An 18,815-nucleotide genomic window follows, 5' to 3' on the forward strand; every position below is an offset into this window, starting at 1 on the left:
CTTGCTAACAACCTCGAAACATCTTTAAAAATACAAGTTCTCTCTTGATGCTGAAACGGGGTGAGACGTAATAGACTGGTACGGTAGCTTCTCTTAAAACTCCGGTCAACTGAGGAGTTTGTTCACTTGTGTATGTCTTATGATAACGTAAATATATTTTTTTGTCTTCTGCACACAAGGCACAAAACTGATCAGGCGAACTGGTAACTTCTCTGGCCACCTCAGATTTCATTTACCTACTTTTGCAATATATTCTGGAAGGCATTTAACCGTTTTCCCTTTCTCTCCCCTTTTCAGCTCAGAGACACTAGTCAACTGCTGTTTTTATGGAACCTCACTACACTGCCACGAAGAGCACCAGCTCATCAGGACTGAAAGAAATCTGAGACTGAATTGTCCTATTTTTCCTCTGAAATCTTCACCAAGTAGTAAACATTTTTTGAAGGGGAAAGAGGGGGTAAATATGTTAAAGCACCCCCTCACACCCAGTTAGGGCACCTGTACCTAATGTACATTTTCTTTAAAATTTAAAAAGATGTTAGGAAATATTTTATAAAACTTTTTTGCAATAAATGACGCATGAAATTATTGAAGATTATAAGACACTTACATGCAAGGAACCACTTGAATTATTAGTATGAAGAATCACTGCAAATAACTTTTTTTTTGTAATGTGACAGTCACGTTTGTATGTTTTGATAGGTGCCAGTGATGGAGCCAATTGCCTGGGAAGTTGACTGTAACTTTTGAACTTTTATTTTAATTCTTAACTTTAGCATTGCAATTTTCCATTCTATGAGGCTTAGTTAGTATTTAGTGCAGGTGTTAGCAGAGCTGTGACCTGTGATCAAAAGCATGTCCAAAACCAATTGTATTGTAAAATATGAACAGTCCTGCTATATGAGACCAATGTTTCCCATAGAGGTGATGGAAAGGACAGTGACCACAAACTCCATGTATCTCTGTATTATGGGAAAGCTCCTTCTGTGTGAATATGGTTGCATTTTATTTATGCTATTGTAACACTTAGGGAATTGACGATTGTGAAAAATGTTAAGAAGGGCTACAACAGAGAGTAGCATTTTGCTTATGATACTATAAGATGGGAGTCATGAATGGAGAGTGATTAAATTGAATGGCATTTCTCTTTCTAACCATGGGTTAATTTTTCCTTTTGACAAAATATTTTTCAGATAGGTAACCAGTAGAGCAAAGGTTTTATTAGTGTTTCTGATGGTTGTTGATCTCAGTTATATTGGCTTGTTTGAATAGCTGTAAATCAAACAAAAACAAAAACAAACACAAAGAAACAAACAAACTCAGTGGGTTTTATCCATTTTATTCCCCTCCCCAAAAAAGTGTTTGGTAAGACTTACTTCAGTGGAACTTGTGAATGCTGGACATGCTGCTGAAATACTGAGTTATTAAATATTAATTTATTTGTCACTGACTATTTGACATTGTGTGCACACTTTCTCAGCAGTATCATTTATTACAATGTTCTTAACTGGGGATTTATTATATAACCTGTGAAAATATTTGTTTTGAAGAAGTGAAAATGTGCACATAATCTACTCAAAGACAAATTTTTGTTTCTAGAGAACTGAAAAGACTTGTATTAATAAACCCTTTTCTTCCTTAATATTCTGATTCAATTGGAGAAAATAGTGTCTTTGTCCAGATCATTTAAAAAGAAAGATACCTTTCCAAGGGGCATCTGTATCAGCACAAAGACAAGTAAAGCCTTCAAATACAGCGCCTGAATTAAGTAACACTGAATTTGAAGTGAGGACAACTCCATTGTTTGGCTTTGGTGTTGGCAATGGTTTAAAACTTGTTAAGCAGTTGGGGAAGAGGGAAGTGAGAGGTGAGGACAGTCATCCAGATCCAGGAAAGGTGTATCAGTGATGCACACACACTGAGCCAGGTCATGCTTAGTGTTCACTCAATTCCTTTTTTTAAGAGGTAATTTATTTATAAAGCCAGAAATTGAATACTTACTGCCTACTTCTTAACAAATAGCTGTATAATGCTATGCAGTAGGTTCAAATTGTACCATTTTTCATAATAAAATAAGACTTTTTAAAATTTCAGATTAATATTTTACAGTGCTCCTCCTTTTCACCAGTCAGAAGAGGATCAGTGGTTTGGTCCTGTTTGTGGCCTGAGATTTAACTAGAATTTAGAAAAATGAAAATGTCTGATTTGGTGAAAGAGGAAGCAGTTTGGTATAGAGTATGTGCTAGCCTTTCACCCTCTAGTCACTAAACGCCAATTGTATTGATAATGTACAAGGGTCTTGGCCTATTAAATAATACTTTAATACACACACACACAAACACACACACAAAAAAACAAAAACACAACCAAACAAAACAGAAGCCACCAAACAACATGGCACAAAACAGTTTCTGCTCAGGAAAAAGGCCCAGGACTGTAATAGCAGGGTTATTGCACATTGGATTGAAAACTGATTGATGTTGTAAGTAGAAGCCAGTAGTGCCTGCCTGTGTGACATCTGACCCTTAACCAGTGCTCTTATTTCCTCATCATCATGAGCACTTGTGCACAGCAGCTGAAATACAGAGAAAAACAAAAACATTCAAGAGTGATGCAGATCTCTGCATTGGATAATATGGGTATATAAGCAAATAGCATAAAAATAGACAAGGTAGCTAATTGTACTTGCATTTGTTTTCACAGAAGGTATTGCAGCCGTTTTGTTTGAAACCAGATTTTCATTTTGAAATGAAATTGTCAGGGATATTCTAATGATAGAGAATTACAGTAATGTATTGCTTTTCACTTTTTTGCTTTAGTTGCTTAATATTTAAGCTTTGCTCCGTGCTACCTTCTTGTCTGTATATTGAATGATCACTATGCCTCTTTCATTTTGTAGACTTGAATGAGGAAAATATGATTCATCCTTTAAGGTTTGCTGAGAAGTAAATGATAAAGAATGTTGTGTAACATTTATTCAAATAAAGCCTTGATTTTTTTCAGTGCTCTTTTAAAGGGAAATAATGTTGAATAATGTTTTGATGTATTAGCTTCCTTGTTTTTTTAGTCCTTGACCCAAAAGCCTTTGATTTCTGTTTTTTATTCTTTCTTTCTTTTTTTTTTTTTTTCTTTCTTCTTCTTTTTCCGTGAATTAAACAAAGATTAAACTGAGGTTACTAGTCCACTGCTGGAAGTGAATCACCTGGACAAATCCCTATTCAAAGTTACATTTCACCACAGTGGCTAAAAGATGCTAAGTCACGCTCAACCAGCCGGATGCTTTCCATGGGGAAAAGCTCTTCTTTTTCTTGCCGTGTCATTAATGAGACAAGATTACCCATACTTTGTAGAGACAGATACAAAGAAATCCTAATGGCCGCATTTCATGGCTGTGACTGAGACGCACCCAGCTCAGTTGAAGGAGGAAGGTGGAGGTCCTGCTCAGAGGCTGCTGCCCCTTTGGCCATGCTTCCAGCACAGTCGGTGAGTGCCGAGTGAGCTGCAGAGCTGGGGGTGAGCTCAGGGCTTCCCTGGACCCACTGTGCAGAGCGAATCTCCCCAGAAGCACGAGAGCCGTGCCATCACCGCTGCAGCAAGGCACAACGCAGCAGGAGCACAGGACATGCTTGGCCTCTGAATACCTGCGCCCCGCCTGCTCACCTCTCCCTTGACTGTTTTTCACTCACAGCACTAACAGTTTCAGACAAGTTGTCTATCGCAGGTAAGTGTAATACAGTGTTTCTCCATTTGGGGAAGAAATGCCTTATGCTGAGTTGCATTCTCTCATCATGGTGCCCTAAAGGAGGGGAGCAGGTTGTGCTGTACCAGTTGCCTTGTGAAACGGGGCTCTGCACCTCCGGCACTGCGGTCACAGGAGGGCAGGTTGGGAGACACTTCTTCAGGTGGCAGATTTGTAGGAGATTATTATGTATGTATAAGATAGCATGTATACAGATTTTTTCCCACTTGTATTTTTATTACTGTGAAGAAAAGATATCCTAGTTGTAATAGAGCACTTAGGTAAAAGCAAAAAAAAAAAAAAAAAGAAAAAAGCTCAGGTAAATTTGATTTCAAGGAAGTTCTTCTTTCAAGGTAGTATTGATTTTCTTTTGATGCTCGGTATGCGTGGAACTAGAGGGCAAGACAGAGGTATTAACCCTCCTGTAAGTCAGGCATTTCGTTGCAGTGACCTAGTGTCAGCAGTAAAGTCTTTCCCAGAATTGATTCAGCTCTGGAGCAGAGTGAGCACATGCACGTATGCTGTCTGTAGCAACTCTGACCTTGGCCCAGGACCTCTGTGATGCTTTTGAAATCAGTTGGTGTAACTGTAACTGTGAGCAAGTCTCCACGTCTGTCTGTGGCTTGGAACAGAGCTCCAGCATATGTTTCTCTTTGCCTGCACATTCTGTCCGGATTACAGGAACTCCCAACCTCCTTCTCTCATTATTCATTCATTCTTGCAGCAGTTCCTCTTGAATTGGTTATCCTCATTAGGGCTTGGTAGAGAGGGGAAATCCTGCTGAAATGTAATTGCTCACTAATGGCTTTTCTTTTGTGACAATGTGTTGGTAGCATCTTGCTGTGGAGCCTGCTGGATTTGCTGGAAGACTGTGAAACCCAGAGGAGAGGTTAGCCATACAGCTTTCAGAGTTCTGCAATTACCCCATTGATTAATCTTCAGCGGTTTGGTGATGAAAGTATAAAAGTAATCCAACCTTCAGCAGCGAAGCCAGTCCCACACAATCCCATTCAGTAATAATGTTTACTGCTTCCCTGAAGCATCAAAAGGGTGATACTTAATGAGGGCAAAAGTGCATGTAGCAGCTGCTTAATGCAGCTTCTGGTGCAGGAAGGTTGGCGATGACTTGCCAGCTGAAACGTGAGGGATTGACACACAGAAATAAGATTTCTTTTAGGGTGAGACCAATGGGAAGACTTCTTTAGGAAATCAGATAACTCACTAACAGAGAGATGATGTAGTCAACTCAGACACTGTCACATACTCGTTATTTTTAAGCATTATGTGGTGAGGAGCCCAGCGAGAGGGAAGCCAGTTACCTGCCCGAAGCCTCATCTGTAGTTAAGGAAATCACACACGGGACTTCTGCATTACCCTTGTGCTCCCTGGTGATGGACTGGGCTCATTTCCCTGATAGACAGCATCCTCCAAGGCTATTAAAAGTGTAAGGGGTTGCTGAGATATGCATGGTAAAGTCATTTTGCAGCTTTTGCAATTCCTAGAAAGTTAGGAGTGTAAGAAGCTTGGAAGCTGCTCTGCTGCACGGCGTTGGTGTGGTAGTGCCATGCACGGAGTGCTCACAGCGCAGTAGAGATGCGAACTGTGCTGTAAGGGAGCTCCTGCCGTGGCTCAATTGGTGGCACTGCTATGCCTCAGCTGCCAAATGTTAACAAGTGTGCCAGGCGACTCAGCAGGATGATGCAGCAGCATGGCTTTGGTACCAACTGCCCCTCAGTGTTACTATTTTTCTCTTGTTCTCTTGTCCTTGCTCAAGTCGTTGGAAGTGGATTTGTTGTTTTCCCTCTTTGTGCAGGAAAGGCTGCATGGAGGCACTGCCTAGGACAGGCAGAGCGTGGCAAGGCTCAGCACCTACTGGGTGGCATTAGAAAAAAGCTCAGGTTATTTCCTGTTTCATACAGTGCTGGCTGTTTTTTGTTTGAGTCCTGCAGTCTGTTTTGATGGTTCTACTCAGGTTTTTCCCTTGTATGTTTGTGTGGTTTTGTTTCTAGTCACTTGCTGGAACCCAAGCCTTGGGCGCTCAGGGCTGGGCAGGCTGTGACCGGTGTATCAGCTTTTGGGCTCTTCTGAAATTTGGGCAAGTATTCAAAGCCAAGGAGAGGTAGTTCTAACTCTGAAATCCAGATTTTCAGCTAAGAGTTCCAAGTCTAAAAAGCTTAGGGACTAGAATTTCCAAATGTGGTCATCTTGGTCATTAAACATTAAACCAAGGCTGTGCCTGCTTGAGGGCTCACTCGAATACTGAAGTACTCCGAGACATCAGAGAAAGGGGTTGGGGCTCTGGGGTGCAAAAGGAGGAATATTAGACTGTGCTAAAGATGAGATTCCAGAAATACTTCCTCTGTACAGACTGAGAAGGCTAACCCTCTCATGAGTCACTGCTTGCTCTGTTTGCCTTTTCAAAGCCGTGAGGACAGGGACTAACATCCATACATCATGTTTCCATTCTTACAGTGAAATTGTATCAGAGCTTTCAGTTGCGTCTTGGCTTAGTAAACTTGCTTCTGGCTGCAAGTATCATTGCCTCTGCTGCGTTTGATGTGGGGGACACAGGTACCTTGGGGCGGAGAGCTGTCACCTAAAGGGCAGGGGCAGGCCCTTGGCCAAACGCAGTGAAGTGCCCACACTCCCGGCCTCCTCTTTCCACAGGTTCCCAGATGCTGCAATTCTCAGTTCCCTTCTCAGATAGAAAAGTGCCCCAAGATGGAATGCTGCAGCCAAATGAGCTAATGGAAATGTGTCAGTCTCACTGAGATAAAGAAAGATGCAATTGTTGGGAGCAGTGTGTGGATGCAATTAGCCCAGCAGAGCCCTGTTGCCTCCCCAGGGGCCCATTTTATCACTTGGTACCTGCCATCACCACTCCAGGAATATGTTCAGGAAGCTATTCCAGCAGTCAGGCTCAAATCTACAGCCCAGGCTGGATAATACCATTTCCCCTCTCGCTAACATCTCACCTCACCAAGACATCAGCTGGCAGCAGGGCTGTTGTTCAGCAACACCTCCCGGACCGCTGCACTCAGGGCTGTGCCTGGGGGACGGGCTGGGTTCACATTCAGGAGTGAGAAACAGAACAGAAACCCACCTGCCCCACAGTGTGTGTCTGGCTTGAGTTAGGGAAGGCAAACCTCTTCTCTTTCTGCCGTGTCCATGTCGGAAAGGTGGCTTTGTAAAAGGCCTTCTCGAGGGCCAGCCGCTGGGAAGCGGGCAGGTATGGGGAATCCTGCCTGCTTCCGGGTTGGAGCCGGAGCTGCAAATGGTGAAGGCCCCAACTGGGAGGATTAACCACTGAACATGCAGGGACATAAAAACATGGTTAATGGCTTTCGGCTGTTTTAGGGCATTGCAGCTATAAAGGACTTTGCTCTGTCAGGGTAGGCTGTGATGGCTCTGGCTGAATGCCACAGCTGCTGAGAGCCTGACAATTTACTGTGCAGGCTGTGTCTCTGACAATCAGGCTACTCAGAGCCTCTGCTGATAGAAGACACCCCCAGCACATACAGCCATCCAAGCAGGAGGCTGAGCAGGCTTGGATAAAAATTAGGCTGCTGAACAAGAAAAAGCTGGGATTCTTCCAAACATGGAAAGCTTGTGAATGAGCAACGCATTAATGCTGTGCATTAAATGTGCCTGTAGTCATCTTTACCTCCTGTTAAAAAGAGGTGGTACTTCGATATAATTGCATCTTGGCTGCAGCAGCCGGCAGCAGAGCTTGGCTGTTGCAGGAGTCCCTTAGGAATTACACAGCTAATTAAAGCACAGGAGCTGGTGACCGGCAGCTTCTTCTTTCTCTGCAGCTGCCTCTGTGCTAATCAGAGGTAGGTAGAGCTCAAGGAAGTTTTGTGCTGAATTGTGCTAATCAGGGAAGGAAGGATTCGGCTTCAAAGCTTGGTCCTTTATGAAACCCTAAATATTCTGGTGTGAGGAGCTGAGAGAGATTTCAGATCCCTGCTTACTGGCTGGGTGGGAGGGGATCAGCGGCACTGTGGTTACAGTAAGACATGGGCATGGATTATGTTAGTCCCAAGGTCTCTTTTCCTAACTGGAGACTGTTGCCTCTTGCTTAAGACTGGTGTTTTGAAAGACAGCTCTTACAATGTAAAGGGAGCGCTTTTTATTGTTATTATGCTTTAAAGCAACGTTAAATCCCTTAAATCCTTGGTGAGGTGGAGGGAACTGCAGGTGTTCGGCTCCTCTGAGCACCAGGCCTTAGGACTCTCATGGTCAGAACCCAAAATCAGGTGGAAAAAACATGCTTTGGGCTCAGAAGCACCACACCCCCCGCAGATCCAGCTGAGCTAGGCAGGGTACTGTTTATGCCCCCTGAGGGTGCTGTGCAGGTTGAGCTGAGCTCGTGGCCCTGCTTTTATCCTTTTACCAGGGGAAAACAGCGGAGGTGGCTTTGCTGGGCACTTCTAACTTGTAGCTGGACGGGCTCCCCTGCTTTGAGCAGCATGGTCACAGTAAGCAGTGCCACAAGGGCAATGACACAGCCAGTGGGCCCAGGAGCCAGGGGAGAAGCAAGGCTAGGGAGAGGCTCTGCCCGTAACAGCCTCGGTGAGGGAGCCCAGTGGGGTTTGAGACCTAAGCATGGATGGCCCAGGGATGCGCAAGCAGCAGTTTTGTTTCTCAGGTGTCGTGGCAGCGGTGCTTTCCCTTGGGTTTGCTCACCAGGGTACGTGACAAGACGCTTCAGGATGAGAACTCAGGGGTGCCCCACGCCCTGCTGTGGTAAACCACAGCAAAGGGCTTTAAAAACAAACAGGATTTTGACAAGGTTTGTGGAGACCTCCTTGGTGGCTGTTTGACTGGCTGCCTTTTTTTGCTGAGGAGACTGTTAGACAAAGCTTTTTCTGGGGAATAAGTAAGAGCCTTTGCGTTTTCAGGAACCTCGAATATACAGCCTAGAGCTTTCTGAACCACTGATTCTGGAAACCTTGCATGTCTGCCACCACTTGTGTCTACGGTGTGCCTTGGTGCAAGCATCGAAATGCCAGCTACAGCTACAAGGCTGGGGGGTTACAGAGACCCAGCAAGTATCTGCTGCTGGTGCTGAACACAGGAGGGAGAACAGCTCCTGGGACATCCTGTGAAGCTGTAAAACCTCAGTGATTGAGTAAATGAAGACAGGCTTTGGAAACAGCCCTACGTCACTGCACGCCTTGGATTTAGGGCACAGAGAGTTCCCTCAGAGGGAAAGTCAGCTTGAGGGGGCTGAGTGTAGCATGCAAGCTCTGCTGGGACAGCTCACCTGCTTGTGGGCTGGACTGTCTGGATTTTAAGTAACTTAGGTTTTAATTTGTGCTAACCCAAACACCCACCCTGTTAACTTTCTCTTTGTCCAGGTCTGATGCAGGAGCTGGACTGAGTGGTGGTAGAGAAAAAGAGGGTGAACACAGCTCTTTTGGGTATCCCACTCCCATGGAATGAGAAAAAGTAGAAGTAACAGAAGTGATACAATCCTAAATTTAATGTAAATAACCTGCATTGAATTATCAGAGAGCATTTACTCCTCATATTCCTGTACAATAAGAAAGTTGGCACAGTCTCACAAATGAGGACAAAAAAAAAAGAAGCTGTAGCATACGGTAACATGCTGTAATGACTAAACTAGCAGTTACTTGGTATTACCTATCCTGAAAGCATAGAACTGGAGAAGGAGTGGCAACTTTAGATACCATGGACTAAAGAGGCTACTGAGCACATATCACTGGATGTGCTGGTAAAGCTCAGGAAACGGTGCTAACAGCCCCACCACAAAATGGATGAGCTACTTTTTGAGTGCCCTCATAATGGAAAGCTAAAGTGATGGATACAGACTGGACACTCAGTTTTCTGAAGTTATTTTCTGAAGTATGTCATCCTGGATATGTTACTTTGGACCATATTATGATGTCTAGAGACAAAAATCCATGTCCTGGAAGTTTGTGGCTACAATATAGTGTTAGTCCATCAAAAACAGATCTTGTCATTGAACCAGGCTTAGTAAATTTAATTATAGAGATGCACTACCTGGCATTGCACTCAACAATATAGGTAATGTTTATAGATAAACATCCACAATATTAAACACATGATGCACACTTAGATTAAGGATCTTAGATTAATCTCAGAAAAACTTCCGCTGTCCTTCAAGTTGGGATGCTTCCCATGAGATCCTGCTAGGCCTTCTGCTAGTCAACTCTCTTGTCTGTGACTGAGAGGCAAACCAAAAGCCACTCCTGAAAATGGTGGTAAGCAACAGTGTGATAGGAAATCATACAAAACAACTTGTATTTTTCAGTAAGCTGGGCCTACCAAAGAAGACATGACTTAATTCTGTGTTTAGCTGCAGTAACACAAGCAAGGAAACTTGCCCACAGCTGCAGGAAAGAGGGGTCTGTGTCTCAGGAACCAGTTAGCCCAGAAAAGGCTTAGGAGAGGTCTAAAACTTGGCACAGCTGTTGCCAAAAGGGCTTACTGAGTTTGAGCACTTAAACAAGGAAGAAGTGAGCAAGAACGTATAGAGCAGAACGGAGACAAATCTCACCGTCAGTTCTGATGTCCTCTCTTCAATGTCAAAAAAAAATGAAGTTCCGAGACACAAACATTAGGGAAAGCCTGGAGAAAATTCTTTGTAGGGAGAGACTTGAAGCCCTGTCTCTTCAGCTCATAGAGAACATCAGCAGGCCCCCTTATTACTATGCAAACATGCACAGGGAGAAAATGCCAGGTACTAAAAGCATTTATTCTTGCAGAGGAGTAAGAAGGAACAAAGGCTGGGAGCCAAGGACAGACAACACCAAGCAGAAAAAAGGAATGTTTGTTGAAAACACAAGGTGAGTAACTATTGGAAGGCAAGGGAAGTTGTTGGTTTAGAGCATTTATATTTAAAAGATTGTTTCATAAAATATTTTTTCCTATTAGAGGTTGTAAACCCAATGCATGCGCCTCAAAACATGCTGGCAATGCAGTGGATTTGCGGCCAATTACAACAGGAGGAAGTACCAATTACATTTCTGTTGACAGCTGTGATGAACAATTTGGACATAAAAAATCCCTTTAAAAATAAAAAGCCCAAAAAAACACAGCTGTTTATGATTCGGACAATGCAAAAGGGCTTCATCAGGCAATTAACTGGAGTTTTACCTAGAGGAAAACTTGCTGTAATGTCAGATAATACAGTCCAGAGGTTTCTATTCTAGCACTAGAATGGCACTTTGAGTACATCTGACCTATAGATTTGAGTCCTCTGTAACGGTGCATGCAATTTCCAGTGACATTAAGCCACCTCTTTCGCACAGTGAAATTAAATTACAAACACAAGTGTGAAAAGCAAATCAACTGCCATCATTCAGCTTCATTTGTTCTTCCTTTCATTTGGAAACTATAGGCACACATCAGTCATTCAGCAAGGAAGTTGCACACTTTTTTTTCTTTTTTTTTAGGTGCTTGTGCAGCAGGTAGAAATATTAAAAGTTTTATTGTGCTTTTATTTTCCAGAATAACTGAACCAGCCTCCCCCCAAGAAGGCATATTTGCAGCCCTCCAGGCCTTCAAAGATATGAAGCCAGAACAGAATGGAAGGAAGAATATTTGTCACCAAATTCCTTTGTAAGACAAAGCAACAGCTTGCTAAGTCACTGCCTGTAACTTTGCACAACAGCCATACACTGGTAAATAATAGGTAAGCACACACAGGCTGAGTAAAGGTAGCCGTTAATTGGTAGTAAAGGATACAGAGAAAACATATGGTGTGCACAGTAGCTTCCACATGGTTCCATTTACATGTGGTCTAAGAGCACGTACATATATTGCAGTTGAGTGAAGCCCAGAGTCCAGACCTAGGCTGCCTCATGCAGTGATGCAGGACTACTGCTGCTGTTGCTAAACCAGACAAAACCCTAGATGTGCTCCTTTCCCCACCCTTCAAGGCATTACCTAGTGAAGCTCCTCAGTGGAGCCTTGCTTCAGCTCCAGCCAGACCATACCACTTCCAGGGCCAGCTGCTTTTCCAATGTGGAGTCTAACAGCAAGTACTGGCATCTCTATCTGGTGTGTGCTCAACTGGGAGCTCTGGTGAAGCACAATTCACGTTCCCCAGTGGCTCCTCAGTTTGGGCTCAGGCCAAGCTTATGCATTCCAGCCAGCTCAGCACTGCTTCTACCCAGGGCACCTTCGGAGCTTGGACACCTCTACTCCATAGTACTCCAGGTTTCAGGAAAAATTAGCAAGATTTATACTAATCCCAACATTCTGTCCAAGCTAACAAACCTTCCCTGAGCCTGAAGAGCTCAGTTCTGAAAACAGGATGGTTTTACAGCTGCCAGCAATAAGCCAGCTAACAAGCCACTCTGGACCTGCAGACACTCGAAGTGTGAGCACGCTTCTCTCCCAGCACATTCTCTCATAGCCCAGGTAAGCTCAGCCCACCTCCCTTGATACCAGAGCCCAACACACCCAGCATCAGGCTGGCAAACACCTCTCCAACTCCTGCTACCTTGTGGCTGCTCCCAGGAGCAAAATCTTTCCTTAAAACCTCCCCTTTACACACCTACCAGTCTGCCTGATTTTAGGTAAGACAATTGAGCCTTGCACGATTGGAATAGTACTCCAGTAAAACAAGACATGGTTACAGTTTAAGCATATGGAAATCCTAGAGGCTCTTTTTGTTTAGTTAAGTGACATTTTAATTATGCAGAAGATGTTAAAGGCAGCATAGGCCTCACTGTGAATTAGGTCTTCTTTTGACAATGACGACATTTTACTTCCCACAGATATAATACATACTCCTTGCAGACATGAAATGGTTTATAAACAGTTAACAAAGTCAAAACTAAAAATGCATGAGAATACAGTTAACAATTAAAAAAAAAAAAAACACAACAAAACAACACCCCATGCCTCTAAGCATGCACTGTCAAAATGGAAGAAAAGCACCAAGAAACCTTAGCATGAAAGACTATTCCTTTCAGGCCTATCAGTGTAAAGGCTGGAGCTCAAGACATGCAACCACTACGATTTCAGTCCTGAAGGACACAAAAAACGCTTCTTGAAATGTAAGATGATAACTAACAAACAGCTATCAAACAGTTGCTACTAATTACTTAAATCATATACTGAAATCTGCATGAAGACAACTGAAAAATGCCTGCAATGTAAACATTTCAGCATTGATATAAAAACCAGTTAAGTAGTAAATACAAGATACCCCTTCAAAACCTGAAAACCCTTGAAAAACCACACACATGTATATGTATTTCTTTTTATGCATCTGTCTATAGATAGATGCTTCAAAGTTCTCAAAGTCTACAAGAATCTTTTGCAATCAACTGTAGTATCACTTGTTGGCCACTATGGTTAGCTGTAATATGAATGAATCTCAGACAAGCAAATTTCACTAACTTTAGGGCACTGTTACAAGGTGTATATATATTGGCATGTAATGGCCATGTCATCTTCAAAATAAATAAAAAGTAAACTAACTCTGAGGTAAGGGTAGTCTCTGGTGCTGCTATAAGCAAAAGAAAAAAACCTCAAATGGTTCAAAGTAATGTCTTGCAAGTATGCTATTTATAAGCATTTTTAACAATACTACCCCCATGGGAACGAATCATACAAGGCAAGAACTTCACAATACAAACCAACAGAAATACTAAGGCTTTATTACAAAGAAAAAAATATTCCACAGAAGAGGTCAGCTTGGTTCTATGCATGCTGTCAGTCATATCCACCTGCTGAGTGTGGAGAAGTGCTTCTGCTAGATGTATTAATCCTTCAAGATGCTGTTAGGCTTTGTTCTTAGCCACAGGTGCACGGGCATTTTGATTTAACTGAATTACTTGTTAGAATGTTGTTGCCAGCATTAAATGGGCCAAAATAATGAACCTGACTGTTGGACATGCCAAAAACTGCAAGTGAAAAATCACACACTGAACATAGTTATTACTAAGAAATCAAATTACTTTCTGTACATCCACACTGTAAATAATTTTACAAGCAGGGAAATGAAAATGCTTGAGTCTATCTTCACTTGGATAGCGTGAAGAATGTCTGCTGATTCCTTTTAGTGGTACGTGCAAGCACAATGTCATAAAGCCTGAAAGCCAGCAGAACTAGAATGAATTCACATTATCTATTGTTGTTTGGATTTTGAACAAAATTGATGGAATATGAACCAGTTGATGAATCTTGTTTTATCTGGAAATTTTCTGTTGACAGGCCAAAGGGGCGGAGAACCAAATTCCCAAGATCTTTCAGTTTGCCTACAATGAAAAAGAAGTATGTGAGTAGTAAGCAGAGGGAAAACTCCCACTGAATTATGCCCAATTACACAGTCCAGCTCTATTAGTTTATCTACAGACTTAAGGTAAACGCTATGGAAATCTCTTCAGTTAGTTGAATATTTAAGCTCTTCCATGAACTTGAAAAAAAAAAAAAAAGCAGTTATGATGTCAACTTTGGGGGTTACAGCTGTCCAGAAGTTCTTTGTTTCCTCAGGTCATAAGGTCCTAACTAAGGAGAGTTGAACAGCTCACAGAAGAGGACTGGTCTCCCCTGTACTTAGATGTAATTTTGATAGCTGCCAATGCTCAGTTTTCTAACACAAGTTTTTCAGTTCATGCCACTTTTGGTGCAGCTACAGTTCTATAAAACATTCACATATGCTATAACTGCCCGTTTTCCTAGACTACCAGAAGAAACAGAGAAAACCAAAACTCAAACTCTGCCTACATGTAATTGCTACAGATCCCTTTTTAAGTGTGTACATTGATATGAAGAACATTAAAAGAAATTAATCCACAGAAATGTGCCTGCACCTGCAAACTAAGCAGTTCCCTTTGAAGTATACAACTTTATAACTATTTTGCTTGCAAAAACTTGGCAGAGTGTCACCTGACATGTTATCATGAACTTGCCTTCCAAACTACGGCTCTCTGTAGCTAACTTATCACTGGAAGGAGTTCTAAGCACTCATTATTTAATTAGTACTGATAAATACATAGACAGTATGATAGTTAATAAAATCTAAGGGCTTTGATTAATATATACTACACAAGGTTTCTGACTCTAGAAAAGGAGTCTTGCTACCACCTATAAAAGAAGGACAACCAAAGGACACCATTGAAAAATAATAATTATATAGATTGTAGAGTAAATAAATCAAATAGATAAAATGCATAAAAACAAACAAAAAGCAGAGGTAGCAACATTATGTTGGCTAAACACAAGCTAGCTGATCCCTGGCATAATAAGACAAAGGAGAAAGATGGTTGGTTACCCACAAATTATTTTTTTCTTGGCTTCAATGCACAGAAGTAGACTAACTTCCCAAAAAACAATCAGAAGCGTTGACAAGATGAAGCCTACCCTAGGTTTGCATCCACAGGCTACGCACCACCTTTTAAAAAGCCTTCTACTTTTGCAGGAATGATGAACAAATACAGGAATGTACAACGCCAAGCCCTACACAAAGAGATGAACAGCATTTACATGGCACAAATAGATCAAGTCATTTGCCTTGTGTGATGCTGCAGCCCTCTGACTGTGCTCAGAACTGAAACTCTATCAGTCTCAATTTAACCAGTGAATGTAAGAGATAAGGGGCATGCTATTTGGAAACTGTTCAAGTAAGGTTAATCACCACCCCAATAAACCAAAATAGACTTTTTTTTTAATGACATCTGCAAAACTGAACAGGGGGGCAGGGGGCACTTTTTCCTGAGTACATTCACAGAAAATACAAAAAGAAACAATCCAGGGGAAAATGTAAACATTTTAAGGAACAACTCAATCCTGCATACAGAAACTAACAGTGTTACTACAGTACTCCTAAGCATGCTAGTGTGATTAAGCTTTTTGCATTAAAGTGCTGGTTCACAACTGGATATCTTTCAATATTTGTGTAACTATTTTAAAGCAAGATTGGTCTTTGTGAGTCAAAATGGAAATTCTGTGGCCTTTTACAGGAGAAAAAAAAAAGAAAGCAACCTTGATCTACAAAAGCAGCTAGTTGGTAGGACTATTTCTTCAATTTGTTTTTTGCTCCTGTTTGGCTTTACAGATGAGGTGGCTGAGTGGTCTGGCCAAGGTTACTCCAGTGGGTGGCTCAGCTAGGATTAGCTTCCTTCTACGGTTTATTTATTTATTTAAAGCTACACTGTTTGGTATAAATTTCTAAGTCAAGTTCATAATTCTACGCTGCATCCTAAATGCACTCTGGTTATAAAGCTCTACAGATGTTCATAGCATCTCTAGGATGGGGATGAATAGTTGCTATTGTACTTTTAGACAAACACTTGGTCATTGCTTAGCTCCATGTTTTGGGGTGAGATGCGTCTTTGTCTATTGGTGGAAGAATTTGGCATAGTCTGGCATTCCTACAGCCAGTTGTAAACAGTTTACAAGTTATCCCAGCACTGCAGCTGGCTCAGGAGCAGGCAGACAAGTTTGCCTGTTTCCTGAAACACTGAAAGGCCTTTTCTAATTGGAGTATGATGGCTCTTTTCCGGTCATGCCAGAGCCAATAAACACAGAACAACCGCCTTGGCATTCTTACTTGTAGCCAGGCCAGTTCTTTGGGAGAAGCTAAAGATTGTATGATATATTTAATCCTTTATTCTTTGTCTCACACAAGCTGTAACTGAGTATTAAACAATACAGTTAGAGGTCACCAGCCTATCACTTAAACCCACATACTGCAATGCCTTTTAGTGCAGACACATTTATTGAATTGTTAATAAAGCAGAAGAAAGCCTTGCCTTTTCCGGGAACTCAAGCCCCAAGCACTGTTCCTGCTGCTTGAAGCACATAAACCCATCGTTGTAGGAAAGCACTATTTCCTCCTCCCCCACTCCCCTTTCATCCTGAAATTTAGATCTGTAGTTAAGTCCAACCTCCCCCTTTCCCCAAAGACAAGTTCTCTTAAAAGGGAGACTGTGCTTGCAGGAGACAAAAAAGCCTGTGGGGCTGTGACTCAGCTGCAAGGAGTTCTTAGCAGTCAAGCACTCACTTGTCCTGGAGCAGGGTCACACTCTCCTGAGACACTATTTCCATAGACCTTGTTCTTTGTGTATTAAAGAGCATACGTCTACTTCTCACCTGGAACTCCAGCATACATGTATCAAATTTATTCAGCAAAACAATATTCAGAGGTTAACAGGAAAACTAACTAGTAAAAGTCAATTTAGGGCTCAGAAGTCTGTGATTGATCTAAACTGAAATTTAATGTCCTATTGCAAAAAGGCAGATGCACAAAAGATTTCTCACTATTTATTCCTGATATAACAGCCAGAATTGACTGCTGTTGAGTCTTCTTGGCGATTCTTTGAATATAGTTCCTAGTGTTAATGTGTTGTTTGGAAGCTGAAAAGCCATATATATTTTTAAATAAGTTCTGTGGGAAGGTCTCATCTTTGTATAACTTTTTGCATTATTAACATTTAAGTAATTGAAAGAATCAGGACAAGTCATCCTCCCTTCCCTAAATAATAAGGGAAGGACTGAACCCAAAGTAATTGCACATCAGATCTGGTTTGAACTATTTAAGTGACCTCATGTTCTCCCTACACACCGTACAGGGCTTCAGCAGCTTAGCATCAAATACACTATGCCCTTCAGTATCAAAGAAGAAACTCATTCTTCAGGCGTTAATCCTAATAAATATTTTCACTAACCTTATGTAGTTGGCAAGAGCTCTTACTGATCAGAAAGTCCAGGTGATGTGCTCTGATATGCCTTTCCATTAATCACAGGTACATTATTTTCTGGAAGTCACTTATTTTATAAATTAAGCTGAAAGCTGATCAGATTTCATGAATTATTTGTATAAAATGGGTTACACAGATTGGCATATTCCATCCTAATTTTTTATATCCAATATACTTTGCTATCAAATGGCAATGCAGAAAATTGCATCACCACCACAGATCACAAGCTGTTAAACTTTGCTGAAACATGTCCAAGCTTCCTCTCATCTCATACCCTCTTCCCAAAGGTGATGGTCCTAGTTATCACAATTTCAGTCTAAACAAGACTAGCTTGTTGCACAACAGCTAGAGATCTTTTGTTTTAAAATCTGAAGAGAAATTAAAAAAAAACACAGGAAGTGGTTAGTATGTGTTCTAATCCTGGGCAGTGACTGAAACAGAGGATGCTCACGTTATGAAAGCATAAAAGAAAAGAACTGCAGAAGGGCTTGGGTTGCTGGGGACCTTTAGAGATCATCTAGTCTAGGTTTTGGCTGGAATAGTTAATTTTCTTTGTAGAGGCTCACACGATGATATGTTTTGGATTTTTGGTGGAAACATTGATAATGCAGCAATGTTTTAGTTGTTGCAGAGCCACGTTACATAGAGCCAAGAGCTTTTCAGCTCCTTGTGCACCAGCAAGGAGGCTGGAGGTACATAAAGAAGCTGGGCAGGCAGGACCAGGCTGACCAGAGAGAGATATTCCACACCACAGGACATCGTGCTCAGCAATAAAAGCTGGAATAAAGACAGAGGAACGGGAGACATTGGGAGTGATGGCTTTTTTTGGGAAGACAAATGCATTACGCATGCTGAGCCCTGCTTTCCTGGCAGTGGCTGAGCACCCGCCTGCCCATTGGAAGTGGTAAACAGATTCCTTGCTTTGCTTGTGCAAGCAGCTTTTGCTTTACCTAGTGAACTAGGCAGTAAACCACGCTTTTTCTAACAACAACAATTTCATTAATGACATATGTTACCATTTACATGCAATAATTCATAGCTAGGTAGACTGGATAAGAACAGCCAAGGATGTATACCCTGGTTTATTTACATATACGCACTGGTGAAGTGGTTTCAGCTTCTGACAAACTGCATGGTAGTGAGCCATAGCACTAGAAAACAGGAAACACACTTGGGGAAGGAGGAAGATACACTTTTTTTTTTTATAGTATACATACATATGTATGTGTGTATATTTTCTTTTATACACAGCTCCAGTTTTCATGGCATTACTCAGCTGGGTAGGTGCACAAGTGCTTCCTTTCAGTTCTAAGAATAAAGACCTAGAAAAAACAATGTTACTGACTGATTCACTAACTAAAACAGGAATT

General features: G+C 41.8%; 2 protein-coding genes and 1 long non-coding RNA gene across 8 annotated transcripts in view; 2 read left to right on the forward strand and 1 right to left on the reverse strand.

The window, feature by feature from the left end:
* The window catches only part of PWWP2A (PWWP domain containing 2A), a 29,840-nt gene extending 26,816 nt beyond the window's left edge, over window positions 1–3,024 (forward strand). Inside the window, exon 3 of the mRNA XM_068698213.1 lies at window positions 298–3,024. Within this exon, the coding sequence (XP_068554314.1) occupies window positions 298–311 (14 nt within the window). The 3' untranslated portion in view covers window positions 312–3,024. The remainder of the gene's footprint in view (window positions 1–297) is intronic.
* Window positions 3,025–10,181: 7,157 nt separating this feature from the next.
* On the forward strand, window positions 10,182–13,678 carry LOC137864261 (uncharacterized). Its single transcript, XR_011101399.1, has 2 exons — window positions 10,182–10,575; window positions 11,240–13,678. It is a non-coding gene; the product is annotated as an uncharacterized lncRNA (long non-coding RNA).
* The window catches only part of TTC1 (tetratricopeptide repeat domain 1), a 32,915-nt gene continuing 27,483 nt past the window's right edge, over window positions 13,384–18,815 (reverse strand). For 5 of the 6 annotated variants that reach the window (XM_068698218.1, XM_068698216.1, XM_068698221.1 and 2 more), the window contains one exon: window positions 13,384–14,001. In XM_068698218.1, coding sequence (XP_068554319.1) covers window positions 13,868–14,001 — 134 coding nt within the window. In that variant the 3' untranslated portion in view covers window positions 13,384–13,867. Of the gene's footprint in view, window positions 14,002–18,287; window positions 18,768–18,815 lie in introns of those variants that run through there. The other variant, XM_068698219.1, reaches the window with a different exon arrangement.

Source organism: Anas acuta, chromosome 14, assembly GCF_963932015.1.
Source record: "Anas acuta chromosome 14, bAnaAcu1.1, whole genome shotgun sequence".
NCBI classification, from domain to species: Eukaryota; Metazoa; Chordata; class Aves; order Anseriformes; family Anatidae; genus Anas; species Anas acuta.